Consider the following 22,534-nt stretch of genomic DNA (forward strand, 5'->3'; position numbering starts at 1 on the left):
CCAAAGAAAGGTCCAGGACCAGATGGCTTTCCTGGTGTATTCTAACAAATATTTAAAAAGGAATTAACACAAATTTTTTACAAGCTCTTCGAAAAAAATTGATTAAGAAGCACTTCTCAACTCATTCTATAAAGGCCCATATTCTCCAGACAGTAAAACCAAAGACACTTAAAGGGAAAACAAACAAACAAACAAAAAAACTACAGACAAAACTAAGAACAATTGTGCCCCAGAGGTCACCATCACGAAAGTTGAAAAGAAAACCTGCAAATTGGAAGAATATATCTGCAAATCAAATATCTGGTCAAAGTCTAGCATCTAGAATATATAAAGTACACTTACAACTTAGCAGTGAAAAGACAAATAGTATAACTAATTTAAAAATGGGTCAAAGCTTTGAATAAACATTTTTCCAAAGAAAATATTCAAATGGCCAGTAAGCACATAAAAAATGCTCAACATCATTAGTCATTAGGTAAACGCAAATTAGAAGCACAATAACATACCACTTCACACCTATTAGGATAGGATGGCTACTATAAAAATAAACAAAAATATCTTCCTATCTTAAAAAATATTGTTTATAGAAAGTATTAGTGAAGCTGTGTAGAAGTTGGTACTCACATGGACTATCCGTATAAGTACAAATTGATACAATAAACATTTTGGAGAACAATTTGGCAGCACCTTTCAAAATATGCTGATTTAAATGCAGGAATTCCATTTCTAAGTGTCTGTCCTAGAAAAAACTGTGCACATGTACACAAAGTAAAATGTAGAAGGAGGCTCACTGTAGCCATGCTTTTTATAGCAAAACACTGGAACGCACCCAAATGTCCATTTGCAGACAGATGGTTAGATAAATCAGTCTACAATGATTCCAGTACGTAGCCCCACACCCCCTTTCCTGGATTTCAAAAAAAACAAGGTAATTGTAGGGAAAAAACTAATTTTCAAAACAACACTCATAGTATGATACCATTAATAGAAGGCAAAATGAAATAAAACCATCCTGTATATACCCAAGTGTTAATTCTGGCTACCTCTGAGGAGGCTAGGTTAGGAAGGGGTAAAGTGGACTTCCATTTTTGAATTTACATATCACCTTATTGCTTGAATTTTTATAAGAAGAATAACTGTAAGATGTATGTAAAATGTTAATTTTAAAAGCATACCTATTTTTATACAAGACTGCTTAAATCTAACTTTTTTCTTTTTTGGGTGGGGGGGCGGTCACGGAGTTTCGCTCTTGTTGTTCAGGCTGGAGTGCAATGGCGCGATCTTAGCTCACTGCAACCTCCGCCTCCAGGGTTCAAGCAATTCTGTCTCAGCCTCCTGAGTAGCTGGAATTACAAGTGCATGCCACCACACCTGGCTAAAATTTGTATTTTTAGTAGAGATGGGGTTTCATCATATTGGTCAGACTGGTCTCGAACTCCTGACTTCAGGTGATCTGCCTGCCTTGGCCTCCCAAAGTGCTGGGATTACAGGAATGAGCCACCGCACCTGACCTTCTAACTTTAAATCTCAATTTTAATTCATAATAGCATAATAGAAGAAACATTCTTACCTTCCAAGTTTTCTATTTTTTCAATGTTGTTTAAAGCTAAATTCAAATATTCAAGTTTCTTGAGTTTGCTAACATTTTCTGAAATACAAGATAATGTAATTAAGATAATCTTCAAAATAAAGACACTTTTATGTAATCTATTACTAAAATAATAAAGAAAATCTAAAGATTATTATTATGGTTATCAAAACCATGTTGCTTTTCCAAATCTATACCTGTACATCAGACATGGTGGCTGCCTAAGGAGGACCCATTGCTCCCTCCATCCTTCCTGATGACACCCAGTTTTGCTCATGTCTCTACCTAGCCCTAACTCCAGGCAATTAGGTTTAGCCAAGTTGGGCCAGTGCATGACAATCCAATCTCTCTCGCTAGTGATGGCTCAGGAACCTAAGTTTAAGCCAAACAGCCCATGGCAGTCTCTTGACAACTGTGTGATACAGGAGAGGACATGCACACCTAGTGCTCCTAATCAGATAAAAGGGAAGGATCTATATTCCATGCTTGAGGGGTTCTTATCTCTATTTCCTGCTGGATGTTAATAAGGAATTACTATCTCTATTGATACTTACACTCGATCATAAGGGAAGCAGCTGCAGGACAAAGCCTGAGAGCTGGTAGAGCAGAGAGAAGGAATCGACCAACCCTGTCTGATTCTGGAGTCTGCTCTACCTCTAGACTTAAAGTTGGGTAAGATAATTGACTTCCTTACTGTTCTGCCACATTTAGTTGGGTTTCTTTGACTTGAAACCAAAATCAACCTGATACAGAATTATTTTATTTAATAAACATGAAAGCTCATACAGGCAGAACAACAAGGATAAACAAGTCACAGAACTGCTGCAGAATGGGGCCTTTGAAAAACAGTGAATAATACCATAGCAAGAGTGCTTATCACATGTCACACAATGTTCTAAGCATTTAGTACATATTACCTTATTTAATCCTCATCATAAACCTATGAGGTCAAAACTACCATCTCCTTCTTACCAATCACAATGCCAAGGTACAGAGAATTAATTCACTTGTCCAAGGTTAAGTGGTAGAGCTAGGAAATTTGACTCCAGAACCTGGAACTAAATCATTGTAGTACACTTTAAAAGAACAGTCCTTTCTAAGATGACAGGAATGTAGAAAACTTTGCTAAGGAATGTGCACTGGGGGCAGCCCCACTCAATTAGTGCATCCTCTGCCCATTTCTCAGGGGTATCATGAAGCTCAAACATGGTGATTTATAATCATCACCCTTATCACCACTAATAGTTAATCTAAAATGTACAAAACACCATATATTCATTTCCATAGACCTGAACATAACAGTTCACATCTCTGAATCTCAATTTATGCATTGTTTAAATGGAGGATTTGGGGGAAAAAACTACAAACGTTTCTCTCAGAATTTAAATTATTCTAAGTAATCCTAATGTTTGAAAAAGCTCTTTAGAAACATCTGAGCATTCAAGAGTCAAAGATAAGGAAGTTTCTTTTTTTTTTTTTTTTTTTTTTTTAAGTGACGGAGTCTCACTCTGTTGCCCAGGCTGGAGTGCAGTGGCACAATCTTGGCTCACTGCAAGCTCCACCTGCCGGGTTCACACCATTCTCCTGCCTCAGCCTCCCGAGTAGCTGGTACTACAGGCATCCGCCACCATACCCGGCTAATTTTTGTATTTTTATTGGAGTCAGAGTTTCACTGTGTTAGCCAGGATGGTCTCGATCTCCTGATCTTGTGATCCGCCCACCTCAGCCTCCTAAAGTGTTGGGATTACAGGCGTGAGCCACCGTGCCCAGCAGATTTGGAGGTTTCTATGTGCTAAGAACTATGAGAGTCTCATCCACATCCTGAACAAAATACTTTATTATTGTTAAAATGGCCAGCCCACAATAAAATACCTCTTCAAAATAGGATTTCCCTTCTCCACCTTTGTTATATGCATCTACCCTGTAAACGCTAAAGAAGTCATATGATAGAAAAGTAAGATTTGCTCAGGGAGGGTTTCCTAAGTTAATTCCTCAAAACCACAGGGCCCAACTTGGACAGAGAGGGAAAAAAAAGACTCTGTAAGTCAAAATGGAAGAGCCTCTTGGGTAGTGAAAAGGGACTCCGAGTTCTAGCGAGACCATTCTAGAAACAGTTCTCATCAACTAAGCAGGCCCGTGAACTTGGAGTAGACCCTCTGCCTTCTGGGATTTAAGAAGCTCTGTGGCTCTCAGTTTGGACCAGGCATGCAGCCCATTGGGAAGCTGTTGAAAGGGTTGATTCCAGGAGCCCACAGGTTCTGATTCAGTAGGTCTGGGGGCAGGGCACTTGACAAGACTCCACATGGCCCCTGGGCTCCCTCTTGGGTCACCTCTAAGCAGCACCTTCCTCCGCAGACCATCTGTGTCTTCCCAGGGGCAACAGGGCTTTAGGAAAGGCAATTGCTTCACAAACTTCTACCTCAATGGCACAAGAGCGAGTCTGAATCCTAGAGGGGTGGTTTTACTTGCTAAATAAGTGCCTAAATGCCTATGGGTGGAGTAGCACTGAAAAATCCCATTATTAGGATTTAAAAGAGTGTTTAATTTAAGAGTACTTTGGAAGCAAAAATTTACGCTTTCTCACAGCTCTGAAAAGGACTGAAATACCATGCTCCTAATTAGTAATTGTGATGGACCCAGCTGTGGAGATTAAAATTTTGGGAACTCTTTTAGATCTGTACAATTAGAACCGTTCTTTCATGCCCCCATGCATAAAAGCTGGTGGTTTTCTGTAATAGCCTTTTTAATTGAACAATGTGCCAGAGTTTCTAATTTCTGGTCAAGTTAAAGATGCCAAAAATAATTAACTGAAAAAATACAGAGAATTTTAGTAAATGTTCCAAAAATGATGCAAATCTAGGCTTTTTGCAAGCCTGAAGCCAATTTTCAATTATCCACGAAACTAGAAGCAACCACATCACCAGGGTTTCTCAACCTCAGCAATACTAGCATTTTGGGCCTCTTTCTTGTGGGGGGTTTGTGCATCCTGAACCCTGTAGGGTGGTTTGCAGTATTCCCGGCCTCTGTACACTAGATGCCAATAGTATCCCCTCCCCATCCTCCCATACACGTGCGACAACTAAAAATACCTCCAGACATTGCCAAATGCCCCTGTTGTGAACCACTGCACATCACCATGGGAAGTTAAATATAATCCTGCAAGCTGACCTCTGGGTTCTCGTGCCAGGGCACACAGGGGTTGGCACTCACTCTGCCTCATCAGCCCTGACTCCATCCCTTTTCCTCCAACTCCTTTCTGCTCCTACCTTCATTTGGCTAGCCTGGAGACACTGGGGTAAATGATCAAATTGATAACAGCAGCAGCACAGCAGCTATCCTGTAATGAGTACTTACCTCATGGTGGGCAAGTGCTAAGCATATCATTTCATGTAATCCCTATGCCAATTTATACATTAGGCATTATTAGCCATTTTACAGATGGCAAAACTAAGACTTGGGCAAGTCACTGACTTGTCGAATTTCACACTGCGTAGAGGAAGACGGCAGAGGCAGTGTTCTGACTCAGGTCTACCGGATGCCAGAGCCTGTGCTTTCTCTTTCTGGGTCCTGGGGATTCTCCTTCTGTGTCCATGTGGCAGGACCTCCATTAGAGTAACTCCACACGCCTCCCTTCCCTCTGCCCTTTAATTCATCATTCTTCTGTGAGAGAAGTCAGGTGTGGTGGGGGAAGGAAGACCAACTTATCTGACAGGTTAATCAAGAGAAGAAACTGAGCATGCCCAGTCCTACCCTCTTTCCTGGTTTCTGGGATCTTCCTACCAGCAGACAGCACATGGTCTCAACCTACCTCCTGACATAAAGCAAAGGCCCACCTGGGTAGGAGAAACTTGTGGTTGTCCAATTCTGCATGTAACTGGGTGGGTAAGTTAATTTTGAGGGCAATATTAGCAAGCCCACTTGGCTGCAAGTCTAAGCCACTTTCTTAGAAGAGTTTTATCAGTTATAATGCTATTTTTATCTTCATTGACCTGATTCCTGCATTGACCTCTAATTTCCATTCCAAATTGGAAGCCCCTCAATACCCAATATTGAACCCAATGCGTTGCGCATATATGGTCACAATAAATATAGCAAAACTAGCTATTGAATTCTGCAGTCACCTGACAAGGACTCCCTCAATTCTCATATAAATTCATCTTGCAGTGTGATGTAAAACGATGACAAATACCTCCTCCCTTTCAAACTTAAAAAAAAAAAAATCAGGTCTGATGTGTTCTGTCTTTTTAGATGATCAGGTCAACTAATGTGTTCCTCACCTTTACCTGCTCTCCCAACTTCTTGTTGGAAATTGTTTTCACTACACACAGAAATGTTTAGGCAAATGTCCCCCACACAGCCACTGAGAGATGGCTGTGTCTGTTTTCCCATGGAATTCTTTTCCAGTGATTGTCTTCTTCTAAAAATAACACAGCACTTTCCAAAGTTCTCTCATTCACAATGTTAAAGAAACCATAAGAACTAAATACTGAAACTTACCAATTTTCCCAATAAGATTATTTTGAAGATAGAGAATTTTTAAATCCCGGCACCATTTATCAATGTGTTCTAGTCTTTCTATTTCTTGCTGATGCAAGGAGAGTTCCTCCAGGGAAAAAATGACACAGTCATTGTGTTCAGCATTCCGTCTAATAAGATCTTCTGTGACTGAAAGAAAATGTGTTACATATTACATTTCTGTCCCCATTGTTCAATGTAATATTATTGTGTTGTTAACGCATTTGTTTTTTTTTAATTTATTTTATTTTATTTTATTTTATTTTTTGCAGTTAAATGTCAATTCTCCAGGCCCAAGCAATTTTCAAAGTGAAAGAGAAAATGGTACCTCCTCCTGGAGTTTTTGTGATGCCACGATGTGAATCAGAGGGAAGAAGAAGACATGATGATATTATATTTGCCTTTGAATGTGAAGGGTCTACATATATTTTGCTGTATGGATGGAGATGGAGTTGAGAGTTAATGGCTATAAAAATGTTTACATGGAATCTTATGATGGTACCATGTTAAAATGGATGAGATCCACTAACTAATCTGAGACAGAGCAACTTGTTACTGAGAGGCACAACTGGGCTGTCAGAGGGGAGAAATATGAAAGCATCTTCCACCATTCAAAAGATAAAGGTCATGGGTCATTTATTTAACCAATGTTTGTTAATTTAACTGAAGCTTAAAAGAAAGAAAAGGAATGCCTTAGATCTTGCACAACAGTCTTATAAAGCAGCCACCACTTGTTGTGTTTCCAGGAGAAGTGTTTTTGAAAGCCGTTCACAGGAGGAGGTGTAATAGGAGCTCCCATCCCTCTGACAAGAGTGATGTGTTGCCCTGGGTTCGCCTGCCACAGAAGGTCAGCAGTATGTGATGAAGATGGCGCCAGGAGACTGGACATAGCGCTATCTATGGTCCACAGTCACAGCCAAGCACAAGATCATGAATCATCTTCATAAAGATGCATTGAAACCAAAGAGGTAATGACAAGTAGGAACCAAGCATTTCCCACTGCCACTAAAAATGGTATTTGTTGAACCCTCACATCTTCTGTAGGATGTGGAAATATTGTATGTCTACCCAGGAGATAATAAAGACTCACTGTCACTTACAAGGTGCCAGGTACTATTCTAAATGCTTTGCATGTATTAATATATGACTATCTGGAGTTACTATTGCCATTTGTCAGATGAGGAAATAAAGCACAGAGAGTTTAAATAACTTACCTGGGTCTTGGTGATAAGTGCTAGAGCCAGGTTTTAAATTCACAGTTCAGTGCCAGACCACCTGCTCTTAACCACTATGCTCCACTGCCTCACGTGTAAGCAAATAACAGCCTCTAGAAATTCCAGGTTTCCTGAAGGTGCAGACGCCTCTAACTGAGACAGAGTTCTTCACAGCAACTTCCGCTACCACATCTCTATGTCACATCCTTAAAAGTGGAGTTTGCCTTTTTATTAAATGTAAAAACATGTAAAAACTTGATCATTCATGTGGAGTTAGCTAAACTCTCTGCCACTTTCAGTGGTAGGAGATACGGGTGCTGGCAATGACAGTTCTTTGGAAGAAGGACCAGAGTAATGTAGGGGTTGAGAGATTTAAATACCATACATGGGGAAAGCCCTTGCTGCTCTAAGCCTTGGCTTAACTAACAGGCAGAAATGGTCACAAATCAGATCCTGGTAAGGGACAGCCCAAAGCACCCAGGAAGGAGGCTAACAGTACACCACCAGTCTGGCTCGCTGGGACCCTTGCCGCCAGCACCATTCAGCTGTCCCTGGAATTTCACTGATGGTTTGCGAACCAGCTTAAATAGAGTGCTATAATCAAGGAAAAGAGAAAAACCAAACCTGTAAGAGAAAAGCATTAAAACTACTCTCTATATTCCTAACCAAAGTTGGTTCTAACAGCTTAAATCAACTGATAATGAATAAATGGGTACAGCCAGAGGATAGAGCAATGCTCCCATGTAAAGTAAAATGTATGATCTGTATCTGTTATTTGCCTATAAGAATTATCTTAGCAAGGATACAACATGAGTCAAGGGGTTGAGATGGCACAACCCTTGTTATCTGTACATTTAATAAAATGTGGAAATTATTGACCACTAGTAATAAGACCCTCAATGACTAACGGTATATCTGTAACTTAAACTACTCAAATCCATAGAGCAAGGGGGTGGATTGTTGGAGGCCTTGCTTCTATTAGAACTGGAGTCCATGGGGCCAGGAGGACGTGCCCATCCAGGGCCCAAGTCTTCCTCTCTGGACCATGATCCATGGAGGGAATGATGGGATTCTCTGTCCAAGGGGCTCCAAGCCTTACTCCAAACCTTGCAATGGCAATTTCTCCAGGTTCATTCCTGAAGACAGACCATGACATCAGGTACATATCCCAATGCCTAGGGGTGTCCAAGGATCAGCTGTTTGTCAGGGAGGTGGATGGCATGGATGTATAGGCTGAAGTGTCCATGCTCATACATGGGTGTGAGGGGACAGGATAGAGTCAGAGATGGGAAGAAAAGGGAAGAGAGGGCCAGAGGGCAAGATTTCCCCAAGCCACCATGCTCTGTCATAGAACTCCAGCATAGGAAATGCAGCCCTCGGGTTGTTATGAAAGTATACTTGTTAAGGGAGGAAGATGTTATTTTATTTAGCAGTTTGGTTTATAACTTGATACATAGGCCTTTACTTATACTCTTGCCTCAGATTCTGGTTGAAGCCTTAGTTTTGTATCCATATTGAAGATATAACGTAATTTGAATTCCAAAGGAGCTGTCATCCACGCTTAAGTCGAATGTGTTCAGGGGACTTCTGAGAGCATCCTAAGCATCACTTGGTCTCTGGCCTCATATTGCCATGTTGGACTTTCTGACTCACAGGGCTGCTCAAGGTATCACAGGCACCTCTAGTCTATACTCTGAAGGTATCACAGGTGCCTCTAGTCTACACTCTACACTTTTCCAAATTGCCCACTCTTAAAGATTTGCGGGGTTGACAAAGTTTCTACCAATACCAAATATCCTTTTAGTATTCTTTTGATATACCTCTGAACATTTAAGAAACTCTTTTTTTCTTCTGTTGAGACAGGGTCTCACTCTGTCACCCAGGCTGGGGTGCAGTGGCACAATTATGGTTCACTGCAGCCCAGGATCAAGGGATCCTCCTACCTCTGCCTCCTGAGTAGCTGGAACTATAGGCATACGCCACCACACCAATTTTTTTTTTTGTAAAGACAGGGTTTCACCATGGTACCCATGTTGGTCTCAGACTCCTGGACTCAAACGATCCACCTGCCTTGGCTTCCCAAAGTACTGGGATTACAGGTGTGAGCCACTGTGACTAGCTAAGAAACTCTCTTCATCAAGGTATTATGTGTGTAAAATCGACCACTTCATGCAACTGTCAAATCTTCTCTTTTGAAGGCATGTAGATACTAGGAAAGAATTATGTTGATTCATATGTTCTAACCATGAGACTGAAGATGAGAAAAATCCCTATTAGTTTTAAGAGGTGGAGTTTAGGGAACCTCTCTTAGCATGAATAACTAAATTACACACACACACAAAGGAAAGAAGAGGCACAACAGAGAAGTTTGCCTGGACAGCAATGATTATATACAATTAAGATACATTAAAAGAAAATGGAGAATCACAGAGGAGGATAGAACTGTGAAGATCTGGAATTTCCCAGTGGACCTTTTCTAAACTCTCCTATCACAAGCAAACTGCCATGTGGCTTACCATTTTATAGCACGGAGGAAATTGTTGTTACACAATGCTGCTTCACCTGTAATGGCAAACATCAGAACAAAAACCAGAGCTCCCAAGAAGAAATGTATAAAGATATCTACACGGTGCATGGAGATTATAGTGTTTCACGCTTTCGAACAGGAAAGCATTTTCAGTTTTATAGACTATCTAATTTAGAGCAAACATTCTTTAAGTCCAAGGAGCATTATTCGCCTTTAGAAATTTCTACTCCAAATCATATAGCACTGCACTTACGTGAGATTATTCTAGAGATTTAAAAATGCTTTGGGAAGACATACAAGTGCCCGACAAACATTAAAAAAAGCTCCACATCACTAGTCATCAGAGAAATGCAAATTAAAACTACAATGAGATACCATCTCACACCAGTCAGAATGGCTATTATTATGAAAGTCATAAAATAAGAGATGTTGGCAAGGATCCAGAGAAAAGGGAACACTTATACTCTGTTGGTGGGAATGCAAATCAGTTCAACCCTTAAGGAAAACAGAATGGAGATTTCTCAAAGAATTAAAAACAGAATGAACATTCAACCCAACAATCTCACTACTGGGTATCTACCCAAAGGAAAATCAATCATTCAATCACAAAGACACCTGTACTCGTGTGCTACTGCAGCACTATTCACAATATCAGAGTCATGTATTCAACCCAAGTCCCCATCAACAGCGGATTGGATAGAGAAAATCTGGTACACATACACCATGGAATACTATGCAGCCATAAAAAGAAAAAAAAAAACATGTCCTTGGCAGCAACATGGATACAGCTGGAGGTCATTATCCTAAGTGAATTCATGCACAAACAGAAAATCAAATACCGCATGTTCTCACTTACAAGTGGGAGCTAAACAGTGGGTACACAAGGACATAAAGATGGAAACAATAGACACTAGGGATTCCAAAATGGGGGAAGGAGGGGAGGGAAGGGTTGAAAAATGACCTACTGGGTATTATGTTCACTATTTGGGTGAGGGGTTCACTTGAAGCTCAGACCCCAGCATCATCCAATATACCCATGTAACAAACCTGCACATGTATCCTCTGAATATAAAATTAAAAACAATAATACACAGTTTGGAATAGCTAGAAGGACTATATTGAAAGTTTCCAACACAAAGAAATGATAAATGTTTTAGATAATGGATATGCTAATTACCCTGATCTGATTACTATACAGTATATGTATGGAAACATCACAATGTATCCCATAAATATGTACCATAATGTGTCAAATGAAAACAAAATTAAAAAGTTAAATAAAAAAAGATATAAACTCTGCCCTCGAGGAATTTTCAGAATTAATAAGAAGCAGTGACAACAGTGCAAGATGAATGATGAGCTTGAGAGAAGAGCTGGATACTGTGAAACACCTAGGAGGAGCACCCAACCCAGCTGCAGCTTCAGAAGCAGAGAATGTTGACAGAGATACACAGCACACATGAGAATTAACCAGAAAAAAGGAAGAGAGTGGAGCAGAAGAAACAGCACAGTGCAAAGGCCAGGGAGCAAGGGTATCTTCATTCACTTTGCAGCAAGAATATAATGAACATACCTTCAGTAATGATGTTGTAGACACAATGGCAGACAGTCCTTACTTTCATGGAGGTTGCCTGGTAGAACAGGCAGAAAAGAAGTACGGTGTGCATACCACTGGGGTCATGTGGATGGTCTGGGATACCCAGAGCTTCTAATCCAGTCTTCGGAGAAGATGGAAAGCCCCCTATCTTCAGCTGAGACATGGAGGATGAGTAAGATTATTCAAGAGAATGGGACAGACAAAAGACAATTCCAAGAAGCAAGCTCAGAAGAAGAGAGGCCATAGAGGATTCTGTAAATCATGTGGCATTCATTATAGCTAGAGCAAAGCATTGAAGGAATCGGGAAATATAAAAAAGCTAGGCAAGTTTGAGTCCACGGTAAAGAGCCCTGGACAGCTAAGGACTTAGAATGAACTTGTGCTATAATTTAGAACCGGAACGTAACCTAAGGGATGCGGTGTGTAGTGTTGTCATGAAAAGATGATGTCAAATCTTTGCCCCACCATTCTCTACCTGTTTATGATACATAGATTTGGGCAAAACTGTTAATCTATTTTCAGTTTTCTCATCTGTAAACTGGAGATAATGTTAGTAATTATTTCTTAATATTTTTTTGAGGATTAAATAATTAAGTAAAGCCCTTAGCACAGTGCCTGGTATACAGTCATTGGTCAATAAATGTTAGTTCCCTTCCTTCTATAAGTATGTAAATAAATAAATAATAAAATGCTTTGGAAACATTAATATGTTACCATAAGACTATTTCAAGAGAAATGGTATTATACTACCTATGATGTGGTATGGAAGAAAAATATGCCAAGGCACAATATAAAACACATTGCTTTCACTTCCTTATTTTAGGAAATTTCAAATAGCAAAATATAAGATGCAGACGGGTGAGTGCTAACCAATACCTGCACGACTGGAGAAATAAGTACTTGATGAAGGATATTGACAGCTTCAACCACAGATACATACTCCCCTCACTAAAAGATGCAGTGAAGGGATCCAAGGGTTTAATCAAAACACATCCAGCTCACCTAAGTTTCTTTCCAATTTGTTAATATGAATGGGTTCTCCAAAATTTGAGGGTGTATCAGTAAAATGACTTTGCAGGGAGCAGGGACAGAGGACACGCTGAGGAGGTTTCTGGGACACTGGAGGCTATCCTGCTGTGTTTGCTTCTAAAGTTTCTCATTACATTGAGCAAAGTTCTAAAAACTCCCAAAGCCAATAATTGAGTGTTCATTCCTTCAGGCTTTACATCATGTTTTGTAAGCAACTCTTTTTCCCTGCTAGATTAGAATAAAATCAACCAAAATGTATTTATTGAAGATTTTGTAGCATTTTCAGACATCTTGAAAGACCTATCAGATATGTACATGAAATTGAGATTTAACAAACGGGTGAACGTCATCTCTTGCAGCATCTAAAACATTTTTTAACCATTTTCAATGGAAACTCTTAAAAGCAGGATTGTACACTTGCCTGTCTTTTCTTGCTGACCCAGGCTCATCATAATTTGCGGCAATAGCCATATGGCACCCCAGTCTAATGATATCTTTAGGGACTACTTAGTAGAGTGTGCTACTCAGAAGCACTAAGTGCTATGGGGCACTGAGAGAACCACATAGAAAGTATGATGAGTGCGCAGGAGAGTGATCGGTGCTACTGAGAAAAGGGAGGTCAGAAGAAGCTTCATGGAGGAGGAGTCTGAGCTGAATCTTTTTTTTTTTTTTTTTTTTTTTGAGACGGAGTCTCGCTCTGTCGCCCAGGCTGGAGTGCAGCGCAGCGGCGCGATCTCCGCTCACTGCAAGCTCCGCCTCCCAGGTTCACGCCATTCTCCTGCCTCAGCTTCCCGAGTAGCTGGGACTACAGGCACCCGCCACCATGCCCAGCTAATTTTTTTTTTTTTTTTTGTATTTTTAATAGAGACGGAGTCTCTTAATAGAGATCGAGCCACGATGGTGTCGATCTCTTGAGCTCGTGTTCCACCCACCTCGGCCTCCCAAAGTCCTGGGATTACAGGCGTGAGCCACTGCACCCGGCCCTGAGCTGAATCTTGAAATGTGAGTAGATGTTTGTTAGATAAACCAGGAAGGGCATCTCAGGCCATCGTGGATGACATGATGCACTTCTCAGGTCCCTCCTCAAAACTGAAGGATTAATTCCTCTAGCTGCTGGGGGCCTTATTGACAGACAGCCCTGGGCTGCCCACCTTCTTCCTGAGCTGCCTCAGCTGAAGAGATTGTTCAACCAAGGTCATGCCCTTTCCTTTCCCGGGAAAGCCCACATTCAATGACTGGTTAATGTAGGGGCTGTAAAGACCCAGTTCTTCACCCCAACTTGGGCAAGTCAGAAGGTTCATTCCAAGTTCAGATCTCCTGGTTGGTTTCCTAAGGCCTTGGTTAGATGCATCACAGCCCAACTTCTCCCTCTGCTCAATTTTGATATCTTTCCTACCCACCCCAACAATGCTCCCTAATAAACCTCCTGCATGCTAATTCCCACCTAGATTTCCGCTTCCTGAGGAGCCCAACCTGGAAGAGTTGATACCAGAAGTGGTGCATGAAAGCAGATGCTAGCTAAGATACGATTTTGGAGTCAGATTACAGGTTGCCGGAGTGGCAAGGACACTGTTATTCCTGGTAGGCAGAACATAAGATAGTGCCTGGCCCAAGGCAGATATGCAGTTGCAAAGACTTGCCCTGGTGTTGAACAGAGATAGGATACAGGCAGAAGGGAATGTACTAGTAAGTGTAACATGTCAGGTGTTAGAGAAATGTGAGAGAAACTGTAACTTAAAGAACAATTATATTGTATCGTATAAAGGCTGCTGCTAAACACAACTAATCAGGAAAGGCTGACAGAGGAAGTGTAAAACCAGAGGACTGGATTGGGAGCACTATGAAGAGGTTTTCATTTCCTGAAACCAGAGGACAGAGAAAGCTGAGGGCTAGGACCAGTACTTCATCATAAGATTAGCAGTGACATCAGGTTCTGGACATAATAGAGTAATAAAACAGGGTTTACCCTCTAGCCCAAAATAACTAAAAATCTATACAAAACATACAAAAGTAATTTTTTAAACTTGGGCATAAGGAAATAAAAAGGAAAATTAGAAACTATTTTGAACAGAATTAAAAATTACACACAAATAAAGCAACATATCAAAATTTGCGGGATACAGCTAAAACATTACTTAGCGGTAAATGTATAGCATTAAATACTTATAGTAGGAATAAAGAAAGGTATCCTATATTGGCTTCCACTTTAAGGATCTAGAAAAAGAACAAATAAAATCCAAAATAAGCAGAAGAAAGTAAATTATGAAGATTATAACAGAAATCAATGAAATGAAAAGCAGAAAAAAACAGAGAAAAATCAATAAAGATCAAAGCTGGCTCTTTAAGCAAATAAAATTGGTAAACTTTTAGTCAGACTTATCAGCAAAAAAGAGAGAAGACACAAATTGACAATATTAGGAGTGAGAGAGGTGACAGCATATGTATTCTACAGATATTAAAATGATAAAAACTATAAGTAACTTTATGCCAATAAATTTAAGAACTTAAATTAAATGGGTGAATCCCTTAAAAGACACAACTTACAAAAGCTCACTCAAGAATATATAGATGAGCTGAACGGCCCTGTATCTACTGGATATGTAGTTAAACACCTTTCTTTCCACAAATAAAACTATGGCACAGATGTCTCATTTGATTAACTCTACCAAGAACTTAAGGGAAAATAATACCTCATATACACAAACTCTTCTAGAAAATTGAAAAGGAAAAATACTTCCCATTATATTCTATAAGGCCAGAATTACAACCAATCAAATGCATTACAAGAAAAGAAAACTACAGACCCATGTACCTCATGAACATATATATAAAAATCCTAGGCAAAAAATTTAGCAAATCCAATCCAATAATGTAATACAAAGATTATACATTATAACTAAGGGGGGGATTATCCAATGTATACAAGGTTGATATAATGCTCAGAAATCCATGTGACATACAATATTAATAAACTAACAAAGTGATAATGTCAGGAGATGCAAAACAGCAGTTGACAAAATCCACCATCCATTCCTGATTTTAAAAAGACAACAACTCGGAAAACCAGAAACAAAAAGGAACTCAACTTGATAAGGAGCATCCATAAAAGACCTATAAGCAATATTATATCGAGTGGAGAAAGACTTTCCCCTAAGAATCAGAAAAAAAGGCCAGGAAATCCATTCTCTCCTCTTCAACATTATACTGAAGGTTCTAGCAATAGGCAAGGGGAAAAAAAAGGCATTCATGTGGTAGAGAAGTAGAATTATTTCTGTTTGCAGATGATATGACTGTTTACAGAGAACATCAAATGGAATTCACACAAAAAGCTACTTGAATAGGAAAGTTTGGCAAGATTGCAGAATATAAGATCTATATGAAAGAATCAAGTATACTTCTATATATTAACCATTTACAATGCCATCAAAAATATGAAGTACTTAGAGAGAAATCAGAAAAATATGTGCAAAGTCTGTCCATTGAAAACTTCAAAAATATTGTAGACATTTTGTAACATCTAAATAAATGGAGATATATCCCTTGTTTTGGGGTCAGAAGATTCAATATTGTTAAGACGCTCATTCTCCCCAAATTGAGCTACCGATTTAACACAATCCAGGTCAAAATCCCAGGAGACTTACTTTTGTACAAATTGGCAAGATACTACTCAAATTCATATAGAAATGCAAAGGATCTGAATACCTAAAACAACTTTGATAGATAAAAAAATTTAGAGGAAAAACACTACTGGATTTCAAGACTACTTATTACAAGGCTCCAGTAATCAAGAGAGTGTGAAATTGGCACAAAGGAAGACAAATAAATCAATAAATCAGAAAAGAAAGTCCAGAACACACATATTCGTGCTACTGGCTTATCCAAAGGTTCAATTCAATGGAGAGAGCATAGTCCTCAACAAATGTTGCTGGTACTACTGGATTTCCACATTAAAAACACAGACACTCCCAGCTACTAGGGTGGCTGAGGCAGGAGAATGGCGTGAACCTGGGAGGCGGAGCTTGCAGTGAGCCGAGATAGTGCCACTGCACTCCAGCCAGGGGGACAGAGCAAGACTCCGTCTCAACAAAACAAAACAAAACAAAACAAAACAAAACAAACAAACAAACAAAAAACACAGACACACACACACAACAACAACAATTTAATCTACATCTCACATCATATACAAAAATTGAGTTGAATGATGGAATAGTGTAAAACCAAAAATTATAAAATTTCTAGGGAAAAAAAGAGAAAAATCTATGTAAACTTAGCAAAGATTCCTTGGATATGACACCAAAAGCAAGATCTATAAAATAATAAATTAAACCTCAAAATTTAAAACTTCTTTCAAAATAATTAAGAGAAGGAAAATGTAAGCCATAGATGGGGAGAAAATATTTGCAAATCATATATCTGATGTCTTATATCCAGAATATATAGAGGACTCTTAAAACTCAATGATAAGAAAACAAATCAATGTATAAAATGGGCAAAATACCTGAAGACATTTCACCAAAGAAGATCCATAGATGACAAAGGTGTCACAGTAACACAAAATGCATTCAATCATATAAGATTTAAAAATAAAGACCCTAGATCTTCTCTAAATCACAATACACACCAGATTAAATGCACAGAGAGGAACTAATTCATTTTCCTCTTGCCACCATCCCCAGGCTCAGTATTGGTCCTCCTGAGCAGACACGAACACCAAAACTAGTGGCCTCTTCCACTTTACATGAGAATTTGCACTATGACCTCTCTTTTTCTCACCTAACTGTCTCTTACTCCTAAGAGACAATATAGCAAACATATACAAGAGTGCGGGCTCTGCTTACCATCCCAGATGTACCACTTACTGTGTGGCACTGGGCACGCTGCTTAACCTCTTTGTGCTCCAGATTCCACATCTGCAAAATGGATACGATGATACTAGTGACTACCTCAAAAGATTTTTGTGACAATTCAATGAGTACACACACACAGAAACTTTCAGAATACTGACTAGAAGGCAATAAGCAGCTCAATAAGTGTGAGTGAGCTATTATTATCATCCTTTCTCAGGGGCCCAAATTTCTCCTTCAGCTGTAGGAAGCTGAGAACTGTGGAAAGAGCAGCGAAAGCCGGGAAGCTCGTATCCTAGGTCCAACGTCTCTCCTGACTGACGGGATGTGACATTGGCTGGATCAATGTTCCGCTTCTCATCTCTAAAATGAACAGGTACACTAGATGATATTTCGAGCACAGTCTCTCTAAAACCTGTACTAATGACATCCCTGCACATTTTTCTGGAAAATACAGGAAAGGCAGTGGAAAAAAGGGCACACAGGAGCAGTCAGGAGATGCTGGCAAGAGGCAGAAGGCCATTTATTGGGAAGCACGGGAGAGAGAGAACACGTAAAAAGGGTTTGTGACACAGCAAGAGAGGACCGCACTTTGGGAGGCCGAGGCGGGCGGATCACAAGGTCAGGAGATCGAGACCATGGTGAAACCTCGTCTCTTCTAAAAAAAATAGAAAAAATTAGCCGGGCGCAGTGGCGGGCGCCTGTAGTCCCAGCTACTCGGGAGGCTGAGGCAGGAGAATGGCGTGAACCCGGGAGGCGGAGCTTGCAGTGAGCCGAGATTGCGCCACTGCACTCCAGCCTGGGCGACAGAGCGAGACTCCGTCTCAAAAAAAAAAAAAAAAAAAAAAGAGAGAGAGGACCACTTTCTCCATCCACATCTTTCAAATCTGTCCACTCAGCCTCAGTCCTGTGGGAGGCAGTGCAGTGTAATGCAGGACCCAGAGGAAATCTTCATGGGTTCTGTTCCCAGCGCTGACAGTTACTATGTGATTTACTCTCTGTGCCTCACCTCAGAAACGGAGATGTCAGTAATCCTTCCCTGCCTTAAAAGGCTGCTGGGAAGATCAAACAGGAGAATGAAGGTAAAGCATGTTAACCAAGCCTGGCACATCAGAGCTACTCATTAGAGGAGTGCTTGTCATCTGTCCTGCTGCCATGACCTCAGTTCAGACTACTGTCTCCCACTCAATCTCCTACAGGGCCAAGCCATGCCCGTGAACAAAACCTTTTGGTTTCCCTGTGGCTCTTTTGATAAATTTCTAAATCTTAAGTACAAAACCTGTATAAGCCGATCCCTGCCTACCTGTCAGGCCTTGCTTCTCTCTTTGCCCTCCACTCCTCCTTTCTGTCTCACACCAGTTCCTGTCAGTGACAATTAGCCACCAAGAAGCCCTGCTCTTTCTCACCTTTGGGCAATTCACTGTGCCTTCCTGTTTCCCTTCCAGACAGCACCACTTCCTCAGAGAAGCCTCCACCCACCCAGGCCCTCAGGGTGCAGGCACCCCTCTCTCTCCTGGCTGTAACCACCATGCTTGTGTTTGTCTTCTCTCTCCCCAGGAGGGCAGGCCTACATCTGTCTCCTTCCTTGCTGTTTCCTGCATTCAATACCTGACTCAAAGTAAACACTCCAATGCAAGTCTGAGAAGTTAATGATTTAACAAGTCAAAGTGGACACGACTCAGAGAAAGAGGGCAAAGGAAAATTCACGACATAAAAAAGCTAATAAGAAGAAGGAAAAAAAAACAAAACAAAACCAACTAGGGTGAGACCAGGGCATGGGGAAACAGCCCTGAGAAGAGAGGAAGAACTATCAGCAGCTGGTTTAGGAAAGGAGTTCTAACATCTACAAATCACTCCCCCTACCCCGCCCCTCCCACTTGCAGGCTGTCAGGTCTTCTGGGGCAGAAAGCCCATCATCTGGAGCGGTCTCTTGATTTAAAAAGAAGTTAATTATGACATTTTTACAATGATAAGTGATCATTTAGGTGGAGCTGTAGAAAACTGCCATATAGGGAGCTCAAAAACGTTGTTGATATCAAATGGTTCATCCAACATAAATACCTTACCCGCATCACCTTGCAGTCTGTTAGTATATTTTTTAAGAAACACGTTTACGACCCGGCGCGGTGGCTCACGCCTGTAATCCCAGCACTTTGGGAGACCGAGGCGGGTGGATCTCCTGAGGTCAGGAGTTCGAGATCAGCCTGGCCAATATGGCGAAACCCCGTCTCTACTAAAAATACAAAAATTAGCCTGGCGTGGTGGTGCACGCCGGTAATCCCAGCTACTCAGGAGGCTGAGGCAGGAGAATTGCTTGAACCTGGGAGGCAGAGGCTGCAGTGAGCTGAGATCGCGCCACTGCACTCCAGCCTGGCGACAGAGCAAGACTCCGTCTCAAACAAAAATAACAACAACAACAAAACACGTTTGTAACACTTATTGTGTCTAAAACTGTACTATAATTGCCCTTATTTTGGAGATGAAGAAGCTGAGGCCCAAGGGGTGAAGTCACTCGCTCAAAGTCACGGGAAGAGGGAGGACTTCAACCCTGGCTCCAGAGTCGGGACCCTCCACCGCTAGGCTACACTGCCTTCCAGAACGAGTCCGAAGATTGCGGCTTGGAGACAATGACTGGACCAGGTTCACAGCGAGTCAGGAGCCGCTTGGCCGGAACCGGGAGTGTCTAACGCCGAATACCCTGCACCTTCCCGACCCCCTTTCCTGGAGTCCAGTGCCTTTCTCCCTCTTCCTCTGCTTCCCACGGCCCCGCCCACTTTACAGATTAGGAACCTGAGCTGGAAAAGGCCAGGCTGCCCGGCCAGTCTGCAGAGGACCCGGTGCAGCCGGGGCTGCGGGGCGGAGGGCTGGGTGGGGCTGGGGTCCGCCCGGGCGCCGGGGAACCGACAGCGCGGGGCTGGTGCCGGCGGCAAGGATCCCACGGGACCCGGGACGATGTCCACAAGGGGAACCATCGAGGACGGAAGGTGGAGGGGGGCTTACTCCAGCCCATGGCGCCTCTCCAGTTCGCTGGCCCCGCAAGCCGGACGCGGGCCCCGAACGACGCTTTTCACCCTTCACCTCCCCTCCTCAGCGCGTCCCCATCGGAATTCGGGAGCCATGGCAACGGGGCCTCTACGGCGGCCGCGCGGGGCCAAGACACGCCGCGTTTCCTGAGCTCCGCGGAGCAAGCGGAGGAGACTGCAGTGAAGGGGCTCAGCAGACAGGGGCTCTCCAACCCAAACCCAGTCTTCCTCCTCGCCCCACCTCCGACTTGCGACAGACTGCTTCCCTCTCCCAGTGGTCCAGACTGAACAAAGAATCAGGACGCTCCTCTTTCCTGTGCCTTCCAGACCACCTTTGACTTTTCCCTTTTTGTGTTTGATTTCAAGCTTCCAGAGCCAAGAGATCTGGATTTCGCCCTCTACTCTACCAGCGGCGTGACCTTACGCTTACTTCTCCTCAGTTTCCACATCTGTAAGATGAGAAGTAATAACCTAAGAGGATCACTGTGAAGCTTTAGATAATTTGAACGAAGGAAGGACACTATAAAAACAACAGGCTCACTATAAAGGTTCGTTGTCATTGTCATACTCCAGTTTTTTAAAGTTATTCCCCAGCACCCATTTCCGGCTAACAAGTTTTCCATAAACGCCACCCATTACCCCCTCCATCAATTTCCCTATTCTCCACTCTCTTAATTGTAAAATGTAGGAAGTATATCTCCTACAGCCCCACACTCCCCTCACGTTTCCCCAGACCCTTCTCCAAAAGTCGTTGTAAACAGTATGGAGTGCGTGCTTCTTATCTTGATATGTGTATTATGTTTGCATTTTAAAAGAAGATCCTAGAGCAATGCTGAGTGCAAAGAAATTAATTTTTCTAGCAAATAGCTGTTAAGCATTTACAGATTAGAGTTTGCCAGGTAGAGACGAGGTCATGAACTTGGACAGAGAGGCAGGAAAGTCTAACAGAGTGAGGTGATGGGGAGAGGCAGACACATTAGTTTGACAATAAAGAGAGCTAGATAGAAGGAATCTTCAAACAGTAAGAATGAGAGTTTAGATCGGGGGTAATGGGGGCCTTAAATGCCAGGCCAAAGGAATTGAACTGGAAGAGTGGGATTTCAGGCACTATTTCCCTGAATATTTGGATTTCCAAGGGGAGAAATATTTGGATTTCCAAGGAGGCCTCCCAAAAGGCACTCAAACTGTAAACTTGCCTGACATCCACTATTATTTTTCTGAAAGCAGGTTAATGTGAGGTGAACAGTATTAGCTCTGGCATTGGAAACATAGATTAAACACACGGATTTATTACTGTGTGACGTCAGACAGATGACTTCACCTTCGAAAGCTGAAACTTCTCTATTTCCACATGAAGATGACAATATGGGTAAACATCAGTGGCCGTGCCACTGACAGTTCTGAGTGCTGATGTCTGATTACTCACAAAGGAGATAAAATGCTATGAGCAGCAGGCAAGTTTAGCAGATACGCCTGTGCTTGAATTGTGCATTTTAGCAACAAGGGGTTCATCAAGGCTAAAAAGGATCTAGCTTCTGGAAGGAAGCTGCTACTGGGTAGAAAGGTTAGTTTCTAAGCTGACAGAGGCATGAGGTCAGGTCTACTATAAAGGGTCTCAGCTTGCAGTGAACTAGGATTGTGCCATTGCTCTCTAGCTTGGGTGACACAAAGAAACTATGTCTCCTAACAAAAATTTTAAAAAATAATAAAAATAAAGGATCTCAGCCTCTGGATCAGGAGACAAAGGGAGCCACTCCAGACCGTAGATAGTTCTCAAGAGCAATTGCAACCCAGGTGTTTGATATGTTGACTCTAAGCTTCTATCCTCATTCTCAGACCTACTCACTGTTGACCTAAAAAAAGAAACTGAGGTAAAATTAATATAGGTAGAGAGTTTTATTTGGGCCAAGGTTGAGGACTGAAGCCTGGGAAACACTGGGAAGTGCTCTGCGGAACAAAGTTGACGTTCCAGTTTTAAAGAAAAAAGGACTAACCAGGAGAGGGGTGACAACGAAAGTTGCTTGTTAGGAATTCTCACTTGTTTACAGAAGTAACATTGATTAGTTATTGGCTGTGCACTGTTAAACTATGGGGAGTGAGTTATGATGTCCAGTGTACAGCATTGTTAGGTTAATTTATAGCCATCGGTGGCAACACTCAGTCTAGGGACCATATGGCAGGCAACTTTGAAACA

The 22,534-nt window shown here is 41.6% G+C and overlaps 1 protein-coding gene across 4 annotated transcripts in view; it reads right to left on the reverse strand.

Annotated features, from left to right (window-relative positions):
* The window catches only part of DNAAF11 (dynein axonemal assembly factor 11), a 95,792-nt gene extending 74,065 nt beyond the window's left edge, over positions 1-21,727 (reverse strand). For 2 of the 4 annotated variants that reach the window (XM_073018364.1, XM_073018363.1), the window contains exons 1-3: positions 20,108-21,727; positions 6,086-6,253; positions 1,571-1,648 (exon numbers count right to left, since the gene is read on the reverse strand). In XM_073018364.1, the coding sequence (XP_072874465.1) occupies positions 1,571-1,648; positions 6,086-6,253; positions 20,108-20,327 (466 nt within the window). In that variant the 5' untranslated portion in view covers positions 20,328-21,727. The remainder of the gene's footprint in view (positions 1-1,570; positions 1,649-6,085; positions 6,254-20,107) is intronic. The other 2 variants (XM_073018362.1, XM_073018365.1) reach the window with 2 other exon arrangements.
* Positions 21,728-22,534: the final 807 nt, after the last annotated feature.

This window comes from Chlorocebus sabaeus, chromosome 8 (genome assembly GCF_047675955.1).
Source record: "Chlorocebus sabaeus isolate Y175 chromosome 8, mChlSab1.0.hap1, whole genome shotgun sequence".
Taxonomy (NCBI): Eukaryota; Metazoa; Chordata; class Mammalia; order Primates; family Cercopithecidae; genus Chlorocebus; species Chlorocebus sabaeus.